This window comes from Pogona vitticeps, chromosome 7 (genome assembly GCF_051106095.1).
Source record: "Pogona vitticeps strain Pit_001003342236 chromosome 7, PviZW2.1, whole genome shotgun sequence".
Lineage (NCBI taxonomy): Eukaryota > Metazoa > Chordata > Lepidosauria > Squamata > Agamidae > Pogona > Pogona vitticeps.
Window position 1 is genome coordinate 33,253,546 of NC_135789.1, and position 25,250 is coordinate 33,278,795.

The 25,250-nt window shown below is 52.5% G+C and overlaps 2 protein-coding genes across 3 annotated transcripts in view; one reads left to right on the plus strand and one right to left on the minus strand.

Moving 5' to 3' along the window:
- The first annotated feature begins 1,300 nt into the window (after positions 1-1,300).
- UNC119 (unc-119 lipid binding chaperone) lies at positions 1,301-15,133 on the plus strand. 2 transcript variants are annotated; one of them, XM_072978702.2, is made up of 5 exons: positions 1,301-1,627; positions 7,896-8,009; positions 8,734-8,836; positions 9,159-9,331; positions 9,946-15,133. In XM_072978702.2, exons 1-5 carry the CDS (start codon positions 1,324-1,326, stop codon positions 10,056-10,058), a joined length of 807 nt encoding a protein of 268 aa, XP_072834803.2. In that variant the 5' UTR covers positions 1,301-1,323; the 3' UTR covers positions 10,059-15,133. The 2 variants fall into 2 exon arrangements, with proteins under 2 accessions (XP_072834803.2, XP_078235329.1); XM_078379203.1 differs by lacking the exon at positions 1,301-1,627 and adding an exon at positions 6,616-6,815.
- A 1,747-nt stretch (positions 15,134-16,880) lies between these two features.
- The window catches only part of FOXN1 (forkhead box N1), a 28,864-nt gene continuing 20,494 nt past the window's right edge, over positions 16,881-25,250 (minus strand). Inside the window, exons 7-10 of the mRNA XM_078379201.1 lie at positions 19,459-19,666; positions 18,966-19,094; positions 18,613-18,795; positions 16,881-17,656 (exon numbers count right to left, since the gene is read on the minus strand). Of these exons, the coding sequence (XP_078235327.1) occupies positions 17,346-17,656; positions 18,613-18,795; positions 18,966-19,094; positions 19,459-19,666 (831 nt within the window). The 3' untranslated portion in view covers positions 16,881-17,345. The remainder of the gene's footprint in view (positions 17,657-18,612; positions 18,796-18,965; positions 19,095-19,458; positions 19,667-25,250) is intronic.

Genomic DNA, 25,250 nt, shown 5'->3' on the forward strand with positions numbered 1-25,250 from the left:
TAAAGGAACAAGCTGTATTTATTGGAAAACAGGTCCTGTCCTGGAGATAGAGGTTGCATTTATTTCAGGACCTGTTTATGTTGTTTTGTGAGTGTGTGTGTTGTGTATTTTTAAGTTAAAGAGGTTTCTAATACACAAGAATATGGGCACTTGCTAAAAGCAACCCTGAAACAATGCGTTCAGAACAGCGCATTTATAGGGCAAACGAGGAATGCAGGTTTCTCCCTTTTCCCCGTTTGCTGGAGCCCAAGGCTGGGGGTCCATGCAGCCCATCAGACATAAAGCAGTGGAACCCCCTGCCACAAGATGTGGCGATAGGCACCCCAATGGGATGGCTCTACGTCAGTCACCCTGGCACTGGTGGGGGTGAGGGTGGCTGCCTCTGAAATCCCAGAGATGGGAGGGTTAGCTGGCCTGGGGGGCTAGCCCTTTGGGTCTCGCTGTGAGCCCCCTCCCTCTTGCCTTCCCCAGCACATGGCAACTGTCTTCTCCCCAGCCCACCACGATGCCGTCAACCCCTTCTCTGTTCACCATCCAGCCAGGCAACTCTGGTGACATGTTGTGGCAGGGAGTTCCACAGCGTGACCCTCTGTGGCTTAGACAAGTCCTTTCTTTTCCTCTGGGCAGAGCTGCCCTCTTTCCAGCCTCCTGTGGATGATGGCCACCCACCCCAGGGTCAGCCCAGAGTTACACAGAGGCGTCTCTGGAGTCAGGACTTTGTGTGTGGAGGCCCGGGTGGCACATCCTTTTTCTCCCTCCCAGCATTTTTCCGTGGCCGTTTCTTCCTGTCGGGCAGCCAGGGACACGAGCCAGGAAGTGTTGCGGGAGGGGACACGATGGGATATGTCGTCCCTGCGCGGCCCCGGACCCTCCGCCTCGGGGGTGGGGGTGGCCCCTGCGCCGCGCTAAGCCCCAGGCACCTGGCCCGCAGGTGGGCTCGCTCCCCACGGCTCACCTTGCCCGCCCGCCCGCCGCGCCTCCTTCCCCCTTTCTTAAGCGCCTCCACAACAGCCCTGTGGTGTCGAGCAGGGCTGGGCGCCGGCGCTCTGCACATGCCCCGAGCAGCCCCGCTCCCTCTTTGGGTCCTCCCCCTGCCCGGGCGGCGGGGCCCCACAGCATCCTCCAAGCCCTCCCTTCTCGGGCCCCGGGGCGCCCGGCTCCTGCCGCCCTCCTGCCCGGCGGCGGCGAGGAGGAGGAGGAGGAGGAGGAAGGAGGGAGGGAGGGGGGGAAGGGGGCGGGGGCGCTCGGCGGCCGCAAAGGCGCTTAGGGCGGGCGGGCGAGGCGGCCGGGGCCGGGCCTGGCCAGGCGGGCGGGCGGGCGGGGATGAGCCAGGCAGCCGTCGCCGCCACCGCCACCGCCACCGTCGCCTCCGTGCGCGCCGCAGAGCCGGGCTTCTTCTCGGGCAGCCGCCCTCGCCCCCCCCCCGCGCCGGCCATGAAGGTGAAGAAAGGCTCCGGCAGCGGCGCCCCCGGACCCGCCCTCGGTGGAGGAGCCACGGCCACGGCCACGGCCGGAGGGGCCACGGCGGCGGCGGGGCGGTCGGGCTCCCCGAGCGAGGAGGACGAGCTGCGGCGCAAAGCCCTCATCGCCCCGGAGGACGTGCTCGGGCTGGCCAAAGTCACCGCCGGTGAGGCCGGGCGCCCCGGGGACCCCCGGGAGGGAGGGAGGGAGGGGGGCCGGGACCCCGGAGGGCGGCGGGCGGGCGGGCGGGCGGGGAGGGGGGGAAAGAGAGAGAAGGGCGGCCCTTTCCACGTTACCTCGAGGGTGAAGCGGGCACGGGATCCCTCGGGGACGGGAATCGGGGCGGCGGGGGGGGGGAAGAGGAGCCGTCCCACAGCCGCCCACCCGCTCACTCCGCGTAGCTCTCGGGGTGTTTACTCGCGAGGAGCGAGGCGAGCGGGCTGGAGTCCGGCAGCCTTAAGCGCGGCCCGCTCCCCTGACCCCCGTGCCGGGGTGACGCCGGCGTGGAACCCGGGGGAGAGAGAGCATCTTTCGGCTTTGCTCCTCTGGTTTTAAACGGGGAGGGGGAGGGTTGGGAGAAGGGCCGGGCCGCCCCCCCCCCCCGCCGCCCCCCCCGATGGGGCTCGAACATCCCGAGAGGGCGGAGGGTCTCCGTCGGGGGTCTTTCTCGGACCGGCTTGGGAAACGCGTGCTTGCCCGAAAGGGTCGCCTTTTTGCCCGCGAGAGTCCGGAGCAGGGGCGCCTCGGTCCCGCTTGGGCTTTTGAAAAACGGTCCGTGAGTTTCTGAGGCCGAAAACGGATTTCCTCTTCTTCTTTGTCTTGCCCGCCCCCCATCCCCAGAAGAATGTGCCAGAGGCCTCGTGGTCTCCTGTCGGTGGTACAGATTTGGGATGATGGTACTTGGGAGGAGGGATGATGCCCGGTTCCAGTTTTCTGGGTGAGGCTCAGCCCGTTGCTCCGCTGCAACCCGGACGTGACCAGGCATCTTGTGTAGCCCTAAAGCTGTCAGGTTTGCTTTGCCTCCGAAGAGGTTGGCAGGGAAAGGGGTTCCCCGACAAAGCCGGCTAGCCCCGAATATGCCGCGTGGGACCACTTGAGGGTCTCTAAAGTTGTGCCGAAGAGCTCTACTGGCCAGGCCCTGCTTTGGGCAGCCCCTCCTTCTGTCTCTTTGCCCCCCCCCCAGTATCTTTTCCTTTTCCGCTTCTTAAAAAATGGGTGAGAGCGAGCTTTCTGTTGCCCCTCTTCCGTTTCTCTGAGGTTTTCATGTTTTATTGATGGATCGAGAGCGTTTTCTACCCTGGCTCTCAGAAGGGCCTCTGTATGGATGAGTGCCCTTCACTACCCGTCTCTGCGTTTGGGTCGAGGGTCTCAAAAGGAGAGAAGGAAAGGAAAAGGGCCCACAGCATAAAAGGAGAAGCAGAAGCGGAGGGCAAAGGAAAACTAGAAAACTCTGCCACAGACCCTTTCCATGTCCTCATGCTGATATGGGGAGAGGGAGAAATGCTGGCTCTGGCCACCCCCACCCCCCCAGAAGGACTTTGCTGCTCCCCCCAAACCCCATATCTGGCTTTATTTTCTCCCCAACCCCCCCCCTACCCTGTCCCATCTCTTGCCAGCCAGCTTGGTGTTCTTGTCCTCCAGAGGGATTAAAACAAGAGGGTTGCCTCTCCCAGATTGCCCGGATTATTTTCTGCCTCTGCTCTTTCAGCCTCACGCAAGAAAGAGGCCCTCTTGGGATCCTGATTAGCCAGGATTAGCCTGGGCCACAGTTGGGGTGGGGGGGCGGGAGGGGAGAGAAGGCCCTTCGTAATTCATTGACCAAGGTTCTCCCACAACGTGGAGCAGATTTTTTTTTAAAAGGGGGGCAAAGCCGTTACTACCAGCCATCTCCCCCCCCCCCGGTGGTGTTTTGGGCTTCCTCCAAGCTTCCTTGGTGAACAGCCCTTTGGCAAGGGGTGAAACCCACTGGCCCTATGAGAGGCAGCCTGGGCAGGTGGGGGGGGGAGCTTAAGTCCCCATCAGGACCAGCCAGCTTGGCTGCTGAGAGGGGATGATGGGGACGGTGGATGAAGGACACCTTAGAGAAATGTGTCTTAAGCCCAGGGTTGGCCAGAGGCTTACCTTCTCCTCCTGACCTCCCTCACGGGGCTGCCAGGAAGATAGAATGGAAGTTTAGCCTGAATAATAAGGCCCCCGCCCCCACAGCTCCCCTGTAAATCGGGTCAGGCCAAGAGTGAGTGACCGCCCCGAAGTCATTTGGGGAGTTTCAAGGGCCAAGGGGTCGAGGATTCGAACCTTTGGCTCTTGAGAGGCCTAGACCCTAACCACTGCTCAGCGCTGCCCCACCCGAGGCCAGGGAGAGGGCCTCCCCAGTGTGGATCTTGCCCAGCAGCCGCAGGGCTGGGCCCTCTCTTTTGGCCTCCTCCTCCCGGCCCCCTCCTGACCCTTTCTCCCTTGAGATCAAGGCCCTATTTTTAGCTCCTGGCAACCAGCTAATGAACTTATCTGAGCAAAATCCCTCGGAGGTAGGGAATTATCTCTTGGCTACACAGATGGGGTTGGTCTGGGCCATTTGCCCCGTGCGTGCGTATGTGAGGGGATTCGGCCCGACTCCTTGCAGCGTTCAAGCGTGGCTCTTTGCCACCGCTAACTTACGAAACTGCCCACGGGAGAGGAGAAGTGTCACACAGTTCCGATGGCTGTCGCGCAGCAATATTTATCTGTTTTTGTTTCCAAGTGCAAAAGGGTGGCTTTAAATAAAGCCGCTGAATATTAGTAAAAACAAAGCGGTTTAAATACAAACATGAAAGGTAACATACACGAGCAATTGTTCTTTGCCAGGCAGATTTTGATAAGCAGATTTGCCCACTCCCACCCCACCTCCAGTAAAGCGGGACCCCTTTCTCTACCTGGGGGGGGGGCATGTGGAGAGAGAGCCCCTGAGGAAGGGGATGACCACTGGGCAAGCCTGCCATTTACGAGGCCGGGGCAGAACAACCGAAATGGTCCCTTGAGGCTGTGGCTTCAAAGTGAAGGCTCTGTATGGAAACCTTCCCTTTCTTTCAGTTCAGGAGGACTAGAAACTTGATGTTCATTGATGCATTTATTTTATATCCAGCCTTTCTCTCTGGGAGCTCAAGAAGCAGCTTGCACCCCTAATTTAAAGGGGAGGTTTAGAGCAGGGACCATGGCTTTGGGGGTGTGTCTGTGAGGTGTCTTGCTGTGCATCTGGAAGGTCCCGGGATGGATCTCTCTGGCTTTCCCAGCTTGAAAAGGACCCAGGGGCAACGAGGGGAAGGGCTGTCTCGGATTGGGACCCAAGAGTCTCTGCCAGTCAGAGCAGGTGACCCTCGGCTCAAGGAGCAAAGGGGGGGGGGGTCCTTCGCACTGCTTTGTGCCATTACGAAAGCATCAGGAATGGAGGATCAAGATGGAATTTAACCAAGTTACAGGAGGCTGAGCGGTAACTATTTTGTCTTTAAAAGGGGTCCGACCCCTGCATTTGGGGAACACCACACACCCCCTTCCCTGCTCTGGAAATCCAACAGGCTGCTGGGCTTTTTTGCAAGTATCTGTGTTTGCAAGGAGCAGCACCAAGAGGGCTAAAGATTTCCCTTCCTTTGGGGGTTTTCGGAAGCTTCTCCTTGGTGCTTTTGCAGAACCGGCTCCTGGGCGCGCCTTCCTGTTTCCTTCCCGAACCTGTCCTGCCGTATTTTGTCTTGCTTCCTTTGCGTGGCCCTAATCCCACCCGCCCCCAGGGGGCTTTTTGCTTGCCACCCGGGGGCTTATGTGGAGGCTGCGGGTTTTAAAATAGCCCTTGACCTGGTTGGTTACCCAACCAAAGCTGGTTAATTGATGCAACCTTGTGACCATCGCGTGGCGGAGGCAACTCACCTGCCTTCGCCTCCCCTCTCCCTCCCTCCCTCCCCTGCGCCTGCTCTCCCCTGCACACGTTTTGTCCTGACACCACGGCACTGCTGATTTGGAACCCGTTTCCGATGAGGTTCCTCATCATTTTCCTGGCACTATATTTGAGAAAAAGCAAAGTCTGGCTTAAACTGTGGAACCCCCTGCCACAAGATTCACTGACAACTAGGAAAAAGGGCCTAGGATACATCTCTGCCACTTAGGATCACCGCAGGTCCCTCGCCAGAATAGCTGCATGTTATCCCCGCTGGCCTCCGAGGCAGGAGGGAGCTGTTTTAAACGAGTGTGTGTTGTCCGGAGGGCTAGGACTGCTATTCCCATCACCCCCAGAGTACTGGGATGATGGGGTTTTTGTTTTCAGGATAGAAGAATTAGCCCCTGCTTCTAGGCCTCATTGCCTGGCATACCAGAAGCAGAGTTTTCTGTGGAAGGGGAGGGAGAGAAAGCGGGGGGGGGGCTGTGAGCGGCGCAGGGAAGCGAGAGAGAGAGAGACACCCTGACATGGTCTCTATGGCGAATGACGTGTGTGCACGCACACACATGCAAACATCGCGGTTGCCATGGCGCCAGGTGGGAAGAAGGAAGAGCCCGCTGCTTCGTTAGCAAGGGGACCCCCCCCAGATGCCCGCCTTGGCCTGATGGGCGGGAAGCTCCAGCGGCCCCCCCCAATGTGTCATTCTGCCCCCCTGAGCCACAGCCGGAGGTGGGGGGGGAATGGAGCCAAACCTGACGATCAGAGAAGGAAGGAAGCTGCATGTCTGTGAAATGCCAGAGCGGCCGCTCGCTCGATCCACAGAGCGCAGGGTTTGCTGAGGACCTTGATTGGGGGTCAGGAGAGTGCCAGAACCCAAAGGGGGCCTCTGGCAGTCTCCTGATCCCATCCTTCGCACTAGGCAGGATGATGCTTCGGGGCTGAGAAAAGCAAGGAAAAAGGTCCAAATAAACCCAGCTCTCTGCGGAAGAGAGGGGGGGGGTGTCCCCGGGAGAGGCAGCGCCTAAGAAACGTCCGTGGCCTTCTTCGTGGTGGGGCCCCCCTTCTGCCTGAGCGTGCCCCTTCCCGGAGCGCGTGCTCCTTCAGCCGTGGCACCCTCCCCGGCCATTCTCTGGCATGCACAGAGGGTCCCTTTGCTGACAAGCACGCCTCACCTCGTTAGGGGGCCAAATTAGACTCTGTTTAGGGAAATAGAGGCTGTGGGGACCTCCGCAGAGCGTAAGGGAGACGGATGCTCTCGCTGTAGGTGTCTGAGAAGTGGGTAGGGGGGGCGTCAAAGCAACTCTTGAGCTTTGTGGATCTCTTTAGCCTGAAACGTTTGCATTTTTTACATCAGGGGTTTTATAAAGGGAAAACCTTCAGGGGGAGAAAGCTCTCCGATTCTTGAAAAGTTCTGGAGTGGCTTTGGAACGACACGCTTGGGAAATTTACAATGGTGGGTGCTCTCTCTCTCTCTCTCTCTCTTTTTTGTAATGAACATGTCTTGGGCCTCCGTGTGGTAGATGGTGTCGGTCCCTGGGAGGTCCGCTCTGCATTCCCGCGGTTTGCCAACCGCCTTTTGGAAATCCTTGCGAGAGGCTGGAAAACGTCTGCGTTTGGGACTCTGGTTTCCAGAGTTGCTGGCAGGCGCCTCGGCTCTATTTTGGGGTAAAGGCAGCTTAGGGGACGCAAAGCCGCTTACCCTGGTTGCTCCGTCAGAGGCCTCAAGCCTCTTATTGCCGCAGGGGCGACTGGGTGGCATTTTGGGTGGGGCACACCAGGCATCACATACCTAGGCGGGGGGGGGGTTGGCGCCCAGAAGGGACCATTTTGGGCACCCTTTCTTAGCACTTCCTAGCCTGTTTGCAAGCCCCCAAGGCTGAGCTGGGGTTTGAAAAAAAATCGTCTTAGTTACTGCTTCAGGTTGGGTGAAAATATACTGACCTCTTTAGTTCAATCAGAAAGTTGAACTGATTTCCACAAGCTACACAAATAAGGCAGATTTGCACCTGGGGGGTGATTCTATATAATTTATTTTGCTGCTAATTTATTGGGGGAGGGGCAAGGAATTATCAAACGATCCTGAAATGTTGGAATCCTGTTCAGCCTCATCTTCCAGTCACTGCTAACCTGATGTTGGTGAATTATCTTCAAGTCTGTTGTTCTTGGCCATGAGGTCTAGAAACTTGGTTTTCGAACTGGTTTTTTTTCCCCAAAATTCTGCACAACCTGCCATGACCTGTGTCTCATTGGCGTGGGTTTGTGGTGTAGGTAGGGCAGGAAAAATCTTTCCCTGGTTCCCCCCACCACCACCCTTGTGTTCAGATTTTTGACATGTTTCTCCCAAACGGCTTTTCACAATTTCAGTTTCTGAAACTCTTGAAATTCTTTCCAAATTTTGATCCACGGGTATGAAACCCCTGATTTGGAGTGTGTGTGTGTGTGTGTGTGGGGCGGTTTGCCATAGAAGCAGAGAGGGTGGCCTGAGGTGGTAGGAGCCTTGCTTAACTCACGGATCTTTCCACCTTTCTCTCAGATTACTTGTGCACTCCCGAGGAGAACATCTACAAGATTGATTTCACCCGCTTCAAGATTCGGGACATGGAGTCTGGTACCGTCCTCTTCGAAATCACCAAGCCCCCGGCCTCGGGTGAGTCAGCAAAGCGGCTTGGCCCACCCTCACGGACCCGTCTCTGGGTGTCCTTCTTGCCCCATCCGTTTTTGGAGGGGTGTGTGTGTGTGTAACACTGGACTAAATCCTCTCATTTTAAAAGAAATTATCTAAAAGGCACGTAAGTGACAGGAAACGAAAGCAGGAGGGAGCGACAGGAAGGAAAGGCTCTTGGTTGGGAGCAGCTCCCTTTCTTTCAAGGGTGTAAAAGGCAAAAATAAGGCAAAAAAACAAACAAACAGGAAGAAGCGATGTATTACACAATCTTGTTATAGTGTAATAATGTAACACTGGTTTAGATAGATAGATAGATAGATAGATAGATAGATAGATAGATAGATAGATAGATAGATAGATAGATAGATAGATAGATAGATAGATAGATAGATAGATAGATAGATAGATAGGGCTTCCATATTCAGAGAGAGTCTATCTTGGGGTTGACTGATTAATGGGCAGAAGAAACAAAAGGGCTCTGTTGTGCTGATACCCTAACCAAAGCTTGCAAATTGTTCCTTTTCCTTCTTTTTTTGGACGATGAGTCCTAGAATCTCCCCCACCCCCAGACAGCCACAGGAGCTCCGAGTTCAAATCCCCACACAGACTCACTCAGGAGGCCAGTTATCCAGGGAAGAAGTAAATTTGGGGAGAAACCAGGAAAACATAGATTTAGAATATCTTTTCCCTCCCCCTTAACTCTCAGAGCGAGAGCGCAGTGACAAGAAGGACGCTGACCCGAACGCCGGCCGGTTCGTTCGCTACCAGTTCACCCCTGCGTTTCTCCGGTTGCGTCAGGTGGGGGCCACGTAAGTAGAGGGGGTTCGGGTTCGGCGCCTTGCAAGGAGGGGGCGGTCCGTGTTCCAGAGGGGTGCTGTTAAAAACGTCACGGGTGGCAGAGAACCAGCCCTCGTGCCGCCTTCCCATCCACCTGGGGCCGTGAGAGGTCCAGTTCCCTGGGGAGGATTTTGCTTGCGCCTCCCCGTCCTTCGCAAGCCACCTCGCCCTCTTTCGTGACTGGCTGTTGGGAGGTCAACATGAACCTCGTTGGCAGCAGTGGAAGCGGAGAGAAAAGCTGGAGTTTTCCTCATCCCTCCCCTCTCGCTTTCCTCTCTCTCCCTGCTGCCTTAGGGTGGAGTTCACAGTCGGCGACAAACCCATCAACAATTTCCGCATGATTGAGAGGCACTATTTCCGGGACCAGCTGCTGAAGAGCTTCGATTTCGAATTCGGCTTCTGCATCCCGAGCAGCAAAAATACCTGCGAACACATCTATGAGTTCCCACAGCTCTCCGAAGACCTCAGTAAGTCGCCCATGGAATCGGCCACCCCACGGGCTGGATTAGCTGGCAGCTGGGGGTTAAATAAAGGCGGGTGAAGGGAATCTGTAAAATGAATAGAAATGTGGAAAAATGAAAGCACGGTGGATAAACACATGCCACGACTGATAAACACATGGCTCCGAGAAAAGGCAGGAAGCTAAGCAAAGCGAGGAAAAAGATGAGGATGGGGATCCGTTGTGGATTTTCCCCCTCCCTACAGGGAAATCTTTGGGTTTTTAGAGACGTGAGCCAGAATCCATGTCCATAATGGGGTCATGAATTTAATGACTGAATGATTCATTAAATATATTGATTTTCTGAGACCTCAGCCCAGTCCCTCATGTTGGCTGAAGCCTTGTTGAGTCAGTTGTCAAAATGTGGAGTCAGCCTGTGTGTAAATCCCATTGATTCTGTGGGTCTCCTCTAGTGGGAACTAGAGTCTGGATTCTGACCTTCGTAATCAAAGAATCCTTCCGCTGTGTCGTAAATCATGTTGGCGTTTGTAATTTGACCATGGGAAGTGCTGCAAGGGGGGGGCAGTCCTGGGTGCCGTCAGACCCCATAAGACTCTGTTCCCTCTCTCTCTTCTTCCCCAGTCCAAGAAATGATCCTGCACCCTTACGAGACCCAGTCGGACAGTTTCTACTTTGTCGATAACAAACTGGTCATGCACAATAAGGCCGACTACTCTTACAGCGGAGGGCCCTGAGACCGGCGCCTGCTTCTGTGCCCTGCCTACATTGGTCCAGGATTCCACCCGCCGGCCGGCGTTGTCACCGAGAGATCCCAGGGCCGGGGACTCTGCGAGGGACTGGAGTTTTGTGACTAAAATTAGATGAAGTCTTTCCTCTCCCCTGAGATTTTGAGGCTGTTCCCAACCTGCCCCCTTGCCCGTTCCATTTTACACCAACGGGTAACTCTTTAGTTGTCAGTCGCTCGAGGTTCGTGAAATCCTAGTGCGGCGTAGACGATCCGGGCTCTGCGCGGGGAGCCGTCTGACCCTCTTTTGCTGAGCGCTCTCCTCGCCCGCTTTGCTCTTCCTCCCTCTGCCCTCCCCACCGATGCACACGCCGCGGTTTCATCCTTTGGGCCTTGGCACGGGCGGAAGACGAAGGCGAATTCGGCAGACGGACGTCCTCTCTCTTGGCGGGACAGCTGCTCTGCGTGGCCTCTGGGGCAGAGACCCGCGTTCTGCTCTGGCACCCCCTTTACTGCCTGGGAAATTTTGTCCGGAGAAGCAAATGATGTGAGAATGGGCCATGCTGGGACCATCAGGAGGGACGAGCTGTGTGTGTTGACATGTCCAGGAAAGGGCTTAACTCAAAACAAGACGGGAACCTGGCGTGTTTCGGAAGGAGAAGCCCTTTAGGCGTGTGGATGTGGGTGTGTGCTTGCAATAAGTCACAGTGGAAGGATCGGGGGGCGGGGGGGGATCCGGTTCTCTTGTTTTGTCACTCTTGGTGTTCGTCCTTTGTGACATTCACACTCCGAAAGACGCCCCTATGTCACAAAAACAAAACAAAACAAAAAAAACCCACCCATGTTCAGTGAAGCCGCTGCTAAGCGAAAGGGCTCTCCCGTCCATGTCAGGAGGGCTTTCTGCTTCCGCAGGTGGAATCCGAACCCCGCTGGTGAGGTCTCTCTCGCCCCCCAACTTCAGTGCCCCGACGACTCTGCCTTTCTTGAACCCTTGCTGGCGCAGGACAAGTCTTTTAGGGTGTTGGGGCGATGACCTAAAACCCTTCTAGACTTGTAACCGGTGGGGGCAGGAATAATTCCCCCCCCTTTTACTTCTTACGGTTGTGTTCCACTTTTCCTCTAGTGAGTTCAAGAGGACACGCATGGCTTGTTCTCCTGGCCCCTTTATTCTCATGGCAACCCTGTGAGGATGGCCAGTCTGAGAGAGAGAATCAAAGGCCCCAGATTACCTGGTGGATGTGTCCCAGCTGACCAGGATTCGAACCCAGGCCTACTGGGTACAAAATACTAACCACGTTTATAGAGGGGGTGGTGGTGGATTTTTCCTCTTTCTATCTCCTGTGTCTAGTTTTTCAGCAGTGCATGGGGTATGTGTGGTGTGTGTGTGGTATGTGTAGATATACATATATATATTTTCTTGGACACCCGTAAAAGCAGATGGTCCTCCTCCAGCGATGCAGAGACCGTACGTGCGTGCGCACACTTTGGAACAGAATGTCTCATCCGTGTGGAGGGGGGCTTCCTGGCCCTTTTGTAGGACGAGGTGGCGGACCCCGAACTCTCTTCGCGAGCAGATCGCCCTCCGGCGACCAGAAGGAAGACAGAGGTGATCGCCACCGTCTTCGAAGCAAGTGTGCTCAGCTGGGACCTCACAGAAGCTGGGGGAGGAAGAAAAAATAATAAAGCCCGCCTGGAGAAAAGGAGCGTTGAGGCGAAACCTCGGACTGCCGGCGTCCTTGTCTCTTCCGTGTTCAGGCCACCTGTCCAGGAGGGGGAAGATTTATCGCCCTGTTGTAGATAAAAGACTGCAAAATCCCGTAACCCCCACCGTCTGTCTCTGTGTCACATTCCATGCATCCAGGCCCCTCGGAAGGAGGGCCCTGCTCCGGTTTTTCCTTCTCATTGGCTTAACTCTCCAGCCGCAGCCTCGTTCCAACCAGCTCCTCGTTTCCAAATGGCGAAGAGCCCTGTGAGATCTGGAGGTGACAAGGGCCGGTAGCGGCTTTTGATGGAACGGGACTTGCTGGTGTGAAAGGCACCAGTTTGGTTCTGGATTTGAGCTGATTTACTTATATATCGACTAGGAGGAAACAACCGGCTTCTTATAATTGTCGTTCTGTCACATAGGACAGAAATGAAGATTTTTGGTTCTCACCAGGTGCAAGGTTTTATTTCCATTATGGCCTAGGCTGAGAGTTAGTTACAAATAACTAGTTACTTTTTGGTAAGGAGTAAATCAACTATAAGTCAAAAGTTACTTTTTAGTTGCAATGGGTGATATTAGTTACTTTTGAAAGCTACTTTTCAAGGGCATTTTAAGGTATTTTACAGACATTCTGGCTGGAATTTCCTCTTACAATTCTTAAATGGAAAGTAGAGTAGGACCATGGTATCTGCAGGGGATCAGTTTCGAACCCCCCCCCCCAGATGCTGAAAACTGCAGATAATTGTGAACCCTATGTAGCATTGTTTCTGGTGCCCTCTAGTGACCAGTTTTGGTAATTACACCATGGAAATTCATATTTCTGTTTTTTTTTTCTTTTAATATTTTAAATATTTTCAGACTGTGGATAAGTGAAACTGTGGATACTGATCTTGCAGATATGGCGATCCTACAGCATTCTTAGTTTTGGTCTCATAAATATTTCCTAGGGGCCCTTTTATAAGTGGCCACTAGAAAGAACCCAAGAACGTATTGCAAAACCTTTCTTGTCCTGTCGGTAACGGCAATCTGAATGCATCAGAAAAAAAAAGAGATTAAGACTGAGTTGAAGTAACGAGAACTGCAACTTTACTCCTGAGAAGTAATGAGTAATGGGACCAGTTCCTTTTAAATTTTAATGCTCTAATCGCTGTCTAAGCCATAAAAGTTATATTTAAATAAATATAAATCTTAAGGGTTGTTGTGCCGATAAGGTGGTTCCCCCCCCCCTTTTTTTTTTTGGAAAAAGATGGTGGTGTGTTTCTGTTTCGGCCGTTAGACTTTGTTTTGTGGTGTGCCGAGGACTGCGTTAGAGGGCTGTCTTGTCGTCCTCGGGCCTCCGAATCCGTCGTTTGGATGTGGCTTTGGGAAAGGAACTCAACGAACCAGAGGAACCTCAACAGAGTATGTCATACGAGCAGCAACAGGACCCACATCTTAAGAGCGGTGTCCTCCCTTCCTGGGGCCCGCCAGACGGTCTGGACTCCAGTGCCCATCGTCCCCTTGCAGCTGAATCGGCAGGTATGTCCGCCCCTCTTAAGATGGCTTCAGAAGATTCTCCTGGTTTGGGTGTTGTTTGTTTGTTTGTTTTAAAAAAGATTGTCCCAGATATGTGGTTTTTTTTTAAAAAAAATGCATTTTGCACGAATGAGTCAGAGTCATGTTTGCAGAGAGCCAGATCCAGCCCTTGCAGGATGCAAACTGTGGCTGCTTTCGTTGGGCCGATCACAGGCTTCCCAGGCAGCTCAAAATAGATGTTGGGGCTGCTGGCTGTCATTTCGCAGGTCGACAAATCCGCAAGCAGACCGTGGTGGGGCTTTCTAGAAATAGCGGCTGCCCCTTCTCTGCCCTCCCGTCAAAATGTATTTTTGTTGTCATTAAGCGGAGGCGTAGAAGCAAGAAGGGCTGCTTAAATGGTGGAAAAGAAAACCCGGACAGGCAAGAGAGAGAGAGAGAGAGAGTGAGCTTTTCAATATGATCATTTAGCTAGGGTGGAAAAATAGATATTTTAAAACTCAGATGTGTGGCTCCAGAATTTGAGAATGGGAAGATGAAGAAGCTACAGTTCTTGGTGGCAATCCCAGTGGAAGGAGAGGGAATGGACAGCGTTTAGGCTGGGTGGGGATGATGGGTATCGTGTTCCGAAGCGTGGGGGCCACATTTGGTCCCAGGGGGCTGATCTAGAGCGCAGAGGCTTCCATTTCTGTGTTTGCCTCTGAATGCAAAAACCAAGAATCGCTTATGTGACCGTGACCTGGGTCTGTGCGTCCCCTCTCGCCATATAGAAGGGTGTTGCATTGTCTCTGGTGTATTTATATTTGGATGGCTAGCAATTAGGACTCTTCCCCGGCGTTGATCTTACAAGATCTACCGGATCACGTCTGCAGCTGTTTTGTTTTTTAATCTTGCCGGCTGATGGCAGGAAATGGGACACGTCATCTGGCTGCTTTCCAACCTGGGGTCTCCAGGTGTTCTTGGACTACAACTCCCAGAAGCCTTCACCACTCGCTGTGCTGGCTGGGGTTTCTGGGAGTTGTAGTCCAAGAACACCCGGGGACCCAAGGTTGGCAACTACCGCTCTAACGAAACGTCCACCCAGTGCCGCCTGCCGTGTCTTGTAGGAAAACTGTAAAGCCGGGCAGGGTACCCTTCGGAGAGCCTTGGACGGCCTTTCCCATCATCCTTGGGCCCTATCTGTGCAGACTCAGGTTACTGGGTTTCGGCGTCCCACAACCTCTAGCATGTGCTGCCAGCCTGGCTTGATTTGATGTCTGTTATGATGTTTCTCTTTGGAAGAAAGGAGGGAAAGCCGGTGGGTGTCTGTTTGGGACTTCAGTCCATCCGCTGTGAAAAATAATCCGAAGATGGAGTGCTAGAGGACACACAGCTTCGAAAAGTGTCTTTTCTGTACTACAAGGACCAGAATCCCCAGGTGTGCTGGCTCTTTCGGTGCTGATTTGGGGGAAAGGTATAAGAGGTATACTGGGGGGGGGGGAAATAAATGGTATTGCAAGCTCAGAGAAGTACAGATAATGGGCACAATTTTTTAAAAAGCAAGATGGAATGGCCGACAATGAAGTTTTTCCTCATGAGAAATCTGGAACGTGTGTTTGAAAACCCAGTGGCTTCAAAAGCCCCAGGGAGTCTGATGCTTTCGAAACACATTTATTCTGCTATTTCCAGTTGCAGGAGGTAACGTTGACGGCACGGGGCCGCCCCAGAGGGGACAAGATGGTGTAAAAATTAAAAGGCACATTATGTTCTACGCACGGCTGTTTTCTTCTTCTGTAAAGTAGAAAATGTGTAAAACAGAGCAAAACAACCACCCTCTTGAAACCCCCCCCCCCAATTGTCTCGAAAGTAAACACATGGTCCAAACCCAACACGACTGTGTTCTGTTTTATTTGGTGCATCTCAGATCAGAGAACGGGGCGCCGTTTGCCACTGAAACGGTGTGTGCCTGTTGCCTCCGGGTGCTCAAGGAAAGAGCAAACATGGATTTGGTTCGTTGGGGGTAAAAGACACAAGAGATAACATTGTGGTTTAGGTCTCTTTGTGGCCACGGGTGGCCCTGCCTTCGGGAAATGTTGTCAGTATTTCTAGGAATGATTTTAGATGCGCAGAGAGCGCTCGGTTCCGTGTTCAGGAGGTCCCTTTCTGACACGCACGGAAAGACACAGAGACCATAATCGTGAAAGCTCACTAAAAAAGAGTGGAAAAATAAATGACTCACTCCACAAAGATCTTTCGTGGTCCATAGGCCACGGAAACCTCTCCAGCTATGAGGATCTTTCCAGATTCCCCCTTCTCCGCCTGCCTTCCCAGGCCGGGGGTCTCCAGAGGAGCTGGACTAAAAAGACCATCGTCCCCCAGCTGGCATGGCTGATCCTGTAGGCCAGAACCTCTGGACGGCACCAGGTTTGGGAAGGCCGATATGGGCTATTGCGTTCTGATCCAACAAAGATATTTGGACGTTCTTAATGGCTTGGTAAAGTTAGAATTTAGCCACAAATAAACAAGAAGACACCGGATAGCCTCAGGGCCATGACACCGGTATTAGCATAAAGAGAGGAATCAGAACATATCGTTGTGCAACCCTCCCTCTGCACAGATTCCCAGCTGGTGGCACACCACCTCCAGCCCCGGGGAGGGCATTCGGCACAGTGGCTGGCGTTTTTGAGGCCACCGTTTCTGCCTTTGCTCTGCCCCCCCCCCCCGGCACCCTCCGGCTTTGATCGGTTCTCCTCCCTGTTTTCTGCCCTGGCCGAGCGCTCTTTGCAAATCCAAACCCTAGGATGCTTACTGCGAAAGGCTGTGTCCCCCCCCCCCCCCGCCCCCAGAACGCCTCCTGTGCCTTCCTTATTTGCCTTCCTGCATATGGGATCCCCCTCTGGAGCACCAGCTTGGAAACCTGGCTTTCTCCCCAACTACCAACCCCATCATCCCCCCAACAGAGTTGTAGTTTTTTTAAAAAACACTCTTTTCAAGGGTGACCGGGAGGAGATCAAGGTGAGTTCCCCCCACCCAAAAGGAAAAAAAATTAGAAAATGGAAAACTTGGTTGGGGAACATGTAGCTGCTACCCCGATAACTGATGTTGAGGGATGATGGGGTCTGTAGTCCAATCTCCCTAGAAAGCCACGCTTTCCCTCTCCTGTCTTCAAAAAGGAAGCAAGTGCTCTCGGCGGCCACGAGGGGGCAGCCGTTGAAGCCAAAACTTAATGGGAAACAAAGAGGGAATGAGCGAAAAATTTGGTCTTGGTTTGTTCTTTGTAGGGATGGGACCAAGCACACACCTTGTGTTACCTGTTGCGTTAACTGCAGTTCCAAGAGAATGGACGCGTCCAAAGCGGCCACAGAGCCACTCATGGGTCCAGCCCCCCCCCCAGGCTTGGCGAGGTGGACCCTTTTGAAGTCCCAGCAGGAGAGGATGGAGATTCTGTGTTTTTGGACTCACCTGCCCCCCCCCCCCGCCCTGGCTGGAATTCTGGGAGCTGAAATCCCCAAACCCACCACCCGACCCACCCCTCTGGTTGCTCCCTGTGGAGCACAGCCAAAATTTCAGGGATACAGAATATTCCTCAAAGTCCAGGACCTTCTCTCTCCCCCCCCCCTTGCCACCTCCCCCCAGAAAGACCCCACAAAATGAGAGGCCTTTGGCACGAAAGCTGTGGCGGGGCCAGGTCTGTTCTCTTGGCCTCTCCGGCTCCTTCCTCTCTCGCCCTTCCAGCGTTGGGTTCAAAAGGCACTTCTGGGCAGAACGTTCCTCAAAGACACCTATTTTTCTTGGTGTTTCCGGCTTGGTCGGCAGCCTCTTCCTTCGGATTTTCCACGGGATGGACGTTCATGAAGACTGAACGGCTCCATGCGTCACCTCTCAGAGAATGAGGGATTTCGGGTTCAAAAACAGATCTCTATTTATCTATGTTTTCAAGGGACACGGGGATACAGGGGCCCAGTCGTGCTGGGGAAAAGAAGAAGGAAAAAAAAACAGTCTCGGTTCCAAGGCTTTTAAAAAAGACCTCACTCCGGTTTCTGTGGCTGGAGAAAGTGGAACCGTGGCGCATGGGAAAAGGGTGGACGTGGCCCGGAGGTCTTAGACGAGGGCGATGGGTTTGGAGCCGGGGCTGTTCAAGAAGGGGGCCGAGCCCGTCTCCAGCTCCATGAAGGCAGAGTATAGGGTCGTGAGGTGGATGTCCGGCAACGTGTGGGGCGGAGGGCATGGGTGGCTGCCCACGTCACTGCTGGCGGTGGCGGTAGTGTTGTTGTTGTCGTCCGTCTCACCCCCCGGGGTGGCGAAAGACTGGGGCGGCCGTGGGGGGGAGGAGGAGGAGGAGGAGGTGGCCGCTGCGAGGACCATGGACTCCAGGGCCAAGCTGTCGTCCTTCAGCTCCTCCCAGAGGTTCCCTGGGAGAAAGAGAGGCGAGACCACAAACAAAAAACATGTCACCACAACAAGGTCACGTTTGAAGTTGCAGACTGACAGTGGTGGCAGGAAGCCGGAATCGTCCCCCCTGGTCCCCGAGACCGGCGCCCGGAAGATCTCTGTGACCAAGTTGCCAACGCAATCTTTGCTGAGCGCACGGGGGCGAATCGCAAAAGTTATCAAACGCATTGGCACAGAACCCCAGCTGTGACAATCAGATGCTTTCAGCATTTAAGGAACCACCTCTTCTAACAATGGGTTCTCTCTGAGGTCATCGCCTGACCTTACAACATTGCTCCAATCTTACGGAACCCTTCATGGGTGTTTTTTATCAGGTGATTGAGTGGAAACTGAATGATTGAGAGGAAAGCTTAAAGTTAAACCCTGTTTTGGGTGAAGTTTGAACCCAGGGAGTTTGGAAGAGCCACGTCAGAGGCGGAAGTCTATCAAATCCCACAATCCCCCGTTCAGGGTCCATCAGGCACTCAAGGCACAGTATTTTGCTGCCTGAGGCAAAAATAATGCCCCCCTTTTGTCCTCCACCCTACAAACAGATGCCAGCTGGGCGGGTTTTTGAGACTTCAACACAGAGGTGTAAATCTGATGGCTGGATCTAACTAGAGTAGATCCATTGAATCAATGATATTTATGTAAGCCCTGGCTTTTCAGTCACTATATGTGCCACTACAAATGGGTCCATGGTAGACCTATTAAATCAACAAGATTTACATCAGGAGATCCAGTAACTGATTGGATGGAAAGTTCTTTCCTCTTTCTTTGGACTGCAAAGCCCAGAATCCTCCAGCCAGCCACCATAGATAGCTATGGGCTGCAGGACTCCAGGATCTGCCAGGATAAATAACAGTATTTTTGTTTGTAAGGGAGCACCGCCTCTAACGACACGAGAACCTCGCCGTCTCCCTTGGCCTGTCCTTACCTTGGAGGTCAAAATCAGTGAGCGACGGGTTGAGGGTGTCAATGTCGTTGCTCAGATCCCCTTCGGGCATGGCCACATCCTGAGTGAAGCGGGCTGGCACCATCAGCGTTTTTGCCCCACCCCGACCGGGAGGGCTCTGAGCCGGCAGAGGGGACTCTTGACCTCGGGGCCTCTTGGGCGCATCTGTGGGGAAGGAGGACGTTTTGAGGGCTGTCGGAAGGGCAGTTGGAGCCTGAACGTGGGGGGGGGGGGGAGAATGCCACATGGCAGGAAGCTTGAGGGGGGGTCCCCCAGTGTGCCGGGTTGTGGGCATGTGGCGGGCCGGGGGTGGCAAAAGGAGGCGAGGGACTCACACAGAGAAGGGTGCTGGAGGTTCATCTGTCCAGACGCTGTGGAGGGGCTCCCCACACCGGTTGAGCTGCAGGCCGCGAGGGTGGACCTCAGCTTCTCCATCTTGTCTCCGATCAGCATGTCCAGTTCGTCTTTGGAAAAAACAAACAAACCACACACACAAACAAACAAACACAGGATGAGAAGATGAGAAGACCTCTGGCAATAGCCTCGTCATACTCCACCTCTCCAGCAGTCTCAGATAGACTGCTCCCACCCATGGAGGATTCGTTCTGCTCTCATGTTCGAATCTTCCCGCACCGCCATACAAGGCCTGCCCAAATCAGACCAAAGAGGGGCCTCATCCTGCCGTCTGTTCCCAAAACAGACAACCACTTGCAGGGAGGGGAAAAAAAAACATGAAGCGTGACCACCTTCACGTCTAGGAAGGGAGGAAAGAGCACTTCTGTGGGTTTGGGATGGAAAGCCCATCAACGCGACCTCGCGCCCGCCCACCTGGCTTGGCCATGCTTTTCCGGACGGCGGTGGGGTCCTTCCTTTTCCACTTCTGAAGCTCCTCTTGCATTTTGTCGATTTTGGCCGGGTTCAGGGCCCACAAGCAGCCTTTTCGGGAGGAACTTCCAGACTTATTTTCCACTTTCTCAAAGCATTTGTTTAGGGATAAGTTGTGCCGGACGGAATTCTTCCACCCGTCTGGAGCTGTCTAGAATAACAGGGGGGGGGAAACATGGGTTTGTTGGCTTTTCTGGACTACTAGTCCCATAATTCTCCACCCTGGGAGTTCCACCTGATTTTACAGACACTGACAGATGTGGCTCACCTGGAAGAAAGGCCTAAGCAAGGCAGCTTTGTGACCCAGCTAGGCCTAGCTCTCTCTAGTTTCCTGTCCAGACAGGAAGCTAGGCCTAGCCAGGACACCAAGCTTTCCAGCACAGGGCGGTCTCTCAGGCGAGCCGCATTTAGGTGCATGCTTGCTTATTATTATCCTTTTGTGGTTGCGGACAGGTTGTGTTGGTTTTATATATAGCATGAGATCAGCCATAATTGTGGAACATGGAATTCTCGGGAAGAAACTCACCCCATCGTCAACACCCGTGAGGGCAAGCAGTATTTTTAGAAAGGCCGAATTGCTCAGCAGGCAAGGAGTCCTACACGGCAAGGGGAGTTTACAGCCTGACCAATGGACAGCTCGCCTTTCCCCCTGAAGGATGTTGACTCCCCCCCCCCTCTACCCTGAGTTTTGGAAAGGGATACTTTTGCAGGGCAAGTTTACACCCCTCGACTCTAAGACTGTCCCTTCCACCTGAATCCACCAAACAGCCCCCCCCCCCCGCGAGGCGGGTAAGGGCAAGGGAAGGAGAGGAAAAGGGGTTCACCCAAGGTCCCCGAGACCATTTCACAGCTCAGCACAAAGCTGCAACCCGCAGCTCTGAAGTTTAGGCAAATGCCAAAATCTCTTCCAGCTCCCCTAATCTCTCCTCTTCCACATCATAGATGCAACTTCCTACGAAGGGACGGGAGCTTTTGGAACCTCCAACTGTTTCAAACGAAAATCCAAAGTCAAGAATCAGAAGGGTTGCTTTTGCTAAAAGAATACACCTTAGTTGCTTCTATAAAGTTACCCCCTCCCTTTCTTAGGTTCATGTTCTCTCTCTGGTTAATGAGACTCCCAATCATCTCTCCTTCCCTTCGGGGGAAGCTTACTGCAAAATGAATCACACGCTTCATTAGGGAAGAAAATAGACACTCATGTCTCCAGAACACACACAGGTTAGGATCCAAATGAATCCACCGTCATGACACTTTGGGAGCTATTTTCCCACCGAACAACTACGGCTCTTGAATCTCAGCGTCGGAGTGGATCCTCCCAAGACCATCTAGTCCAGCTCCCACAAGGGAAGAAAGCTTCTCGCACTCGATCATAGACAAAGAGTAAGAGTCCGGTCTACTCCCAGCTCTTCCTAGGAGATAGAAAGACTGCATCGGCTCAGTTACACTCCAAGGATAAAACACATCAGCGCTCTTCCACGTCAATTTGACCTGAGTTTAAAATAATAATAATAACAACAACCTCAAGTAGAATTAGAGTTTTCCAAAGGAGTTGACTAGTTCCAAAAACTGGAAACTTACAGAGATTTGAAACCGCTTCCCCTACTGCTGGTTGTTTGTGCAAATCCAGAAACTGGAAGAAACATGTACACCAAAATGTTGTTCAAAGCCAATGGATCTTGATGCATTAAGAAATTTGCCCTTCTCTGCCTCCAAGGATATTTTCCGTGCAAAAAAGTGCACATTTCTGGGTGAAGTGTTCATTGTGCAGCCACGTTCTTATCACCTCCTGTCAATCACCTTTCTACATGCGGCTAACACTTTATTTTTTTAAAAAAATGGGTGTGCCAGACAAGGTTTTGTTGTGCAACTGTCCGGCCACAAAAGCCATATCTACCACCGTCGAGACATTGTGGCTGTCCACACCTAAACCTTTTGGGTCCCCCCCCCACCTTCCCCGGGACTTTTCCGCCTTTGACTCAGATGCAGATAACCATCGCTGTCTGTTAATAAACCTCCCGAGTTTTCCCAGGATTGCATCTGCCTTCTCTCCAGATTATTTGGTGGCTTTCTGCTTGAAAAGCTGGGTTGAAAATTCCCTTTGGCCAGGGGTGACGTGTGAAACCATTCAAAGGCTGTTTCTAGCCAGCGTTTCCGCTCAGCAGACTTCTAGAACGAATTTTGGGGACTCAAATGTATCATTTTCCTGCATTCTAGCTTGAAGACATGGCCCATGAAAGTTTGCTGATTCTTTCATTTATTTTTTAAAAAGTGGCCTAATAAAAGTTTCATCTCTCCTGCATTTATATCTCCAGAGTCTGTAGGTGTTCATCTTTTTTTAAAAAAACACACAAATTAAATCTCTTATAATTGTGGGAGTTGTGTGTGTCATTGTGGTCTCCATTGTTTATAAAAGGAACTTTTCGAAGTTCTGTTTTTCTCCAGCCGCCAAAATAGGGTCTGAGGTGGGGAAATGGTGTCTTTTTCTTCTTCAAAGAGCCAACATCCCTTTGTCGGGAGCTAAACTTTGTTTTCACAGCAGATTCAAAGCAAACACCTTTTAGACTGGAAAACCGCACCGCCTCGTTTACACCCATCTTTCCGAGGGAAAGAAAAGATTGGGTTTAGTTATTAAAACCAGAGGCATATTTTTGTGGTCGCTGAAGTGGTATATTTTTGTGGGAAGCTGAGATGATATAAACCTCTCGCCAATCTCCGGGAATCTTGCTTACGTCTGTGTCGCTTTTCCAACATGCATTTCCACCCCCACCTCCCTTTGTACAGCTAATTACATTTCGAATTAATTTGGGTCTGCACGGTCTCCGGTTTTCTCCAGACGTTTCTGGTTGAGCAGCTTGCGCCGTGTCTCACCTCGCCACCACCTGTGCAAAAGGTGGCAAAGAACGGAGGTGCCACGAAATGACCACTTAAAAAAACAACAACACAGCATTCCAGACAGCCGGGTTTGCCTGCAGAATCTAGCTTTCTGGATTGAAACCGTTTGTATTTCTGGCAGCTGGAATTTCCACAGGGGTGAACTTTGGGCAATTCACGAGAAGACAAGACTGGCTGGAAAAAAATGATAGGAAGGCAGCAGGCCCTTCCCTTCCAGGATCTAGCTTGGCTCACTTCCTCGAGACGTCTCAATGCACGCACCAAACCATTTGTGATTCGTCTGCACAGCTGCAGCCTGGTGCAGAGAGCAGGATTAGGGACTCCGGAGACCTGCTTTAAATCTCCCTTGGATTTTGGACCGGTTGCAGGCTCTCGGCTTGATCCTACCTCACAGGACTGTCGTGAGAACGAAAAGGAGGTGGAGGAGAAAGAGGAGCACCGTCTATGTGCCTTTGATTCCTGGAGACGGAAAGGAACCGATAGAGGGATAAATATAGAAGGGCCACCTCCTTCCTTTTCTTTCCCAAGGGAATTCCGGCTTCTGGCCACCTCTCTGTGATTAGGAAACGAAAACATTTCCCCTTCTTTCGGGCAGAAAATCAGGCCACGGCTCCTTCAAAGGGCTCCTTCAAAGGGCTCCGCATTGCCAGCTCAACCCAAGCAGGATTAGACCTTCCTTGTTCCTCCTCGGTGTTTTGGCTCGGCTGAGAAGGCAGGCCAGGCAGAAGGCTGGGTGTTTGGTTATAAAAGGGTGGAGCGCCTGCCGTCCTTTGTGTGAGGAATACGGGAAACCTCAGGCACCCTCTCCGAGGCGTGTGAGGTCCCAGGGATATAAAGCCAGTCCCCTTCCCCACATTGTTTCTGTGCTCATCTGGTCCCGTGTTCAAGTCTAAGCAACGCTTGCTGAAAGGTTCCACCCATGAGGAACGGGGAAAGCCTCTTCTTGGCCTCTGTCCCCCCCCCCCCCAGAGAAGCTTCTGCCAGCCCGAGGAGTCTGCAGGTCTGGCCCGATGGGCTAGAAAGCAGCTTTGATGGTTTCTCTGAATCCCTGAGGACTAGAACCTTGATAGCTCAGGGGAATATCGTAAGTCAGGGACGGAACCTCCAAAATCTGCAAGCATGACGTTCTCCAGTTTCTCCAGTTTTAAGGATCGGACAGCTGAGAAAACCAGCCCCCTTTCATGGGGTCCCCACGGTCTCATCTCAGCTGACTTTGGGGAGGCTAACCAAGAGATGTCCCTTGACAACTCTGTTATTCCTCCTGGGTAGGAACAGAGTTAAACCAGGTAATCGGATGTAGCAAAAAGGAAAAAATATCCAGCAAAGTAATATATAATGTAACATATCAGACAAAAACAATATATATATATATATATGTTTAAAGAGAGGAAAACATTGTCGCACATTCAAGCCTAACTGTTACATTTCAAGGTAAGCTTTCCGGGACCTTCTTCGCCCCCTTCTTCAGACCACAACTGTAACTGATTACTTCTCAGACACAAGTAACAAGTAATGGGAATTAACTACTTTTTGTTAAAAAACAGCTTTTTCAAAAAGGAGTTCATTTTTTAAAAGTAGCTTGCCAAGCTCTGGAGAGGAATTACAGGTCCGGAGAAAAGATTTTGATGAAGAACGTTTTAACAGGATGATCTGTTTGAGGGTGGGAAAACTGACTCTCGTTCCTTCTTCCTGTTTGTCTCCTGCCTGCTTCCCCCCCCCCTTTTAAACTCAGATGTCTTTCTTCCTCCTGCACCTCTTTTCCCAGGTATTGCAGCTTGAATGATCAGCTGGAACAACCTGTATTTTTCCTTTTTTTTTTCCCTTTGGCCTTCCCTGTGTTGTGGCTTAAAAGTCTTCCTTTTGATCTGTCCCTCGGTCTTTATTCTTTCTTTTTAGAGCTTCTTCACGGGATATGCCCTCCGAGACACGCTTCTCATCCTGCCAGAGAGGCATCTATCCAGGTCTTCCACCTCTTCTGTTTTCTTTTCTTTCTTTTTTTAATTGCACAGAACAATTATTTAGAAAATGGCAAGACACCCACTGGGCTCCCAGAGCAGGGAGCCAAGGCGTGGAGAAGGCAATTAATTTGGGAAAAGGGGGAAAATATATATATACACACACAGACACTTCGCTCCCCCTCCATGCTGGGAAAAACTGGGTAAGGATGATGACAGAGGCCGAGCCCAATTAACTGCTCCTGAGCTGCTTCAGTTCTTGCCTCTGATGCAACCCGGCTCTGTTCTAGTTGAAACACAACAACCCAACTCCTACGTGGACGGAAAGCCGGGTGGAGGGGAGGGCGAGAGAAAGGCGGATCCCGCACCCGGCTTTGAAGTACCTCTCCCTTCTCGTTTAGAGAGCCGGGATTTAAAAGGAAACCGGTTTTGCGCAACATCTTTCCATAACTTTCCAAAGATCAAGGGATTGTCCTCGACTTTAGGGAACGGGAGCTCCAGATATTGGGCATTGCATCATAAAACCCTAAATTTGAAAGAGGTTCCCTGAAGGTCATCTAGTCTAGCCCCTTTCAGCCGATGCAGGGAATCCATAGGTGGAGCAAAAATATTCAGCTGGAAGGAGCAATGCTCAGAGGCAGAGAAAGCAGCTCGTTCTTTTTATGCCTACTAACAATGGAATAATGAGGACTAGGATCTTACATAACTTAGAAGAGGAATAGAACAGCCTAGAAACCGTACCCAGACAGCTTCCTCATACGGAAAATCCTGGGACACAGAGTGCTCTGATTCAGAAGTAAGCAGGGCCCTCTCGCCCCAGGTAAGGTACAACTAACCCCATCACTGCTCATCACCAATAACAACTCCTTGTGCCAGAAAAGTGGGCTA

Excerpts from the sequence above, each read along its gene's own strand:
- UNC119 (XM_072978702.2), top strand. The coding sequence starts at position 1,324 with ATGAGCCAGGCAGCCGTCGCCGCCACCGCCACCGCCACCGTCGCCTCC. Across the intron at positions 1,628-7,895 it reads GCTGGCCAAAGTCACCGCCG|ATTACTTGTGCACTCCCGAG; the intron begins GTGAGGCCGGGC and ends CCTTTCTCTCAG. Across the intron at positions 9,332-9,945 it reads ACAGCTCTCCGAAGACCTCA|TCCAAGAAATGATCCTGCAC; the intron begins GTAAGTCGCCCA and ends CTTCTTCCCCAG.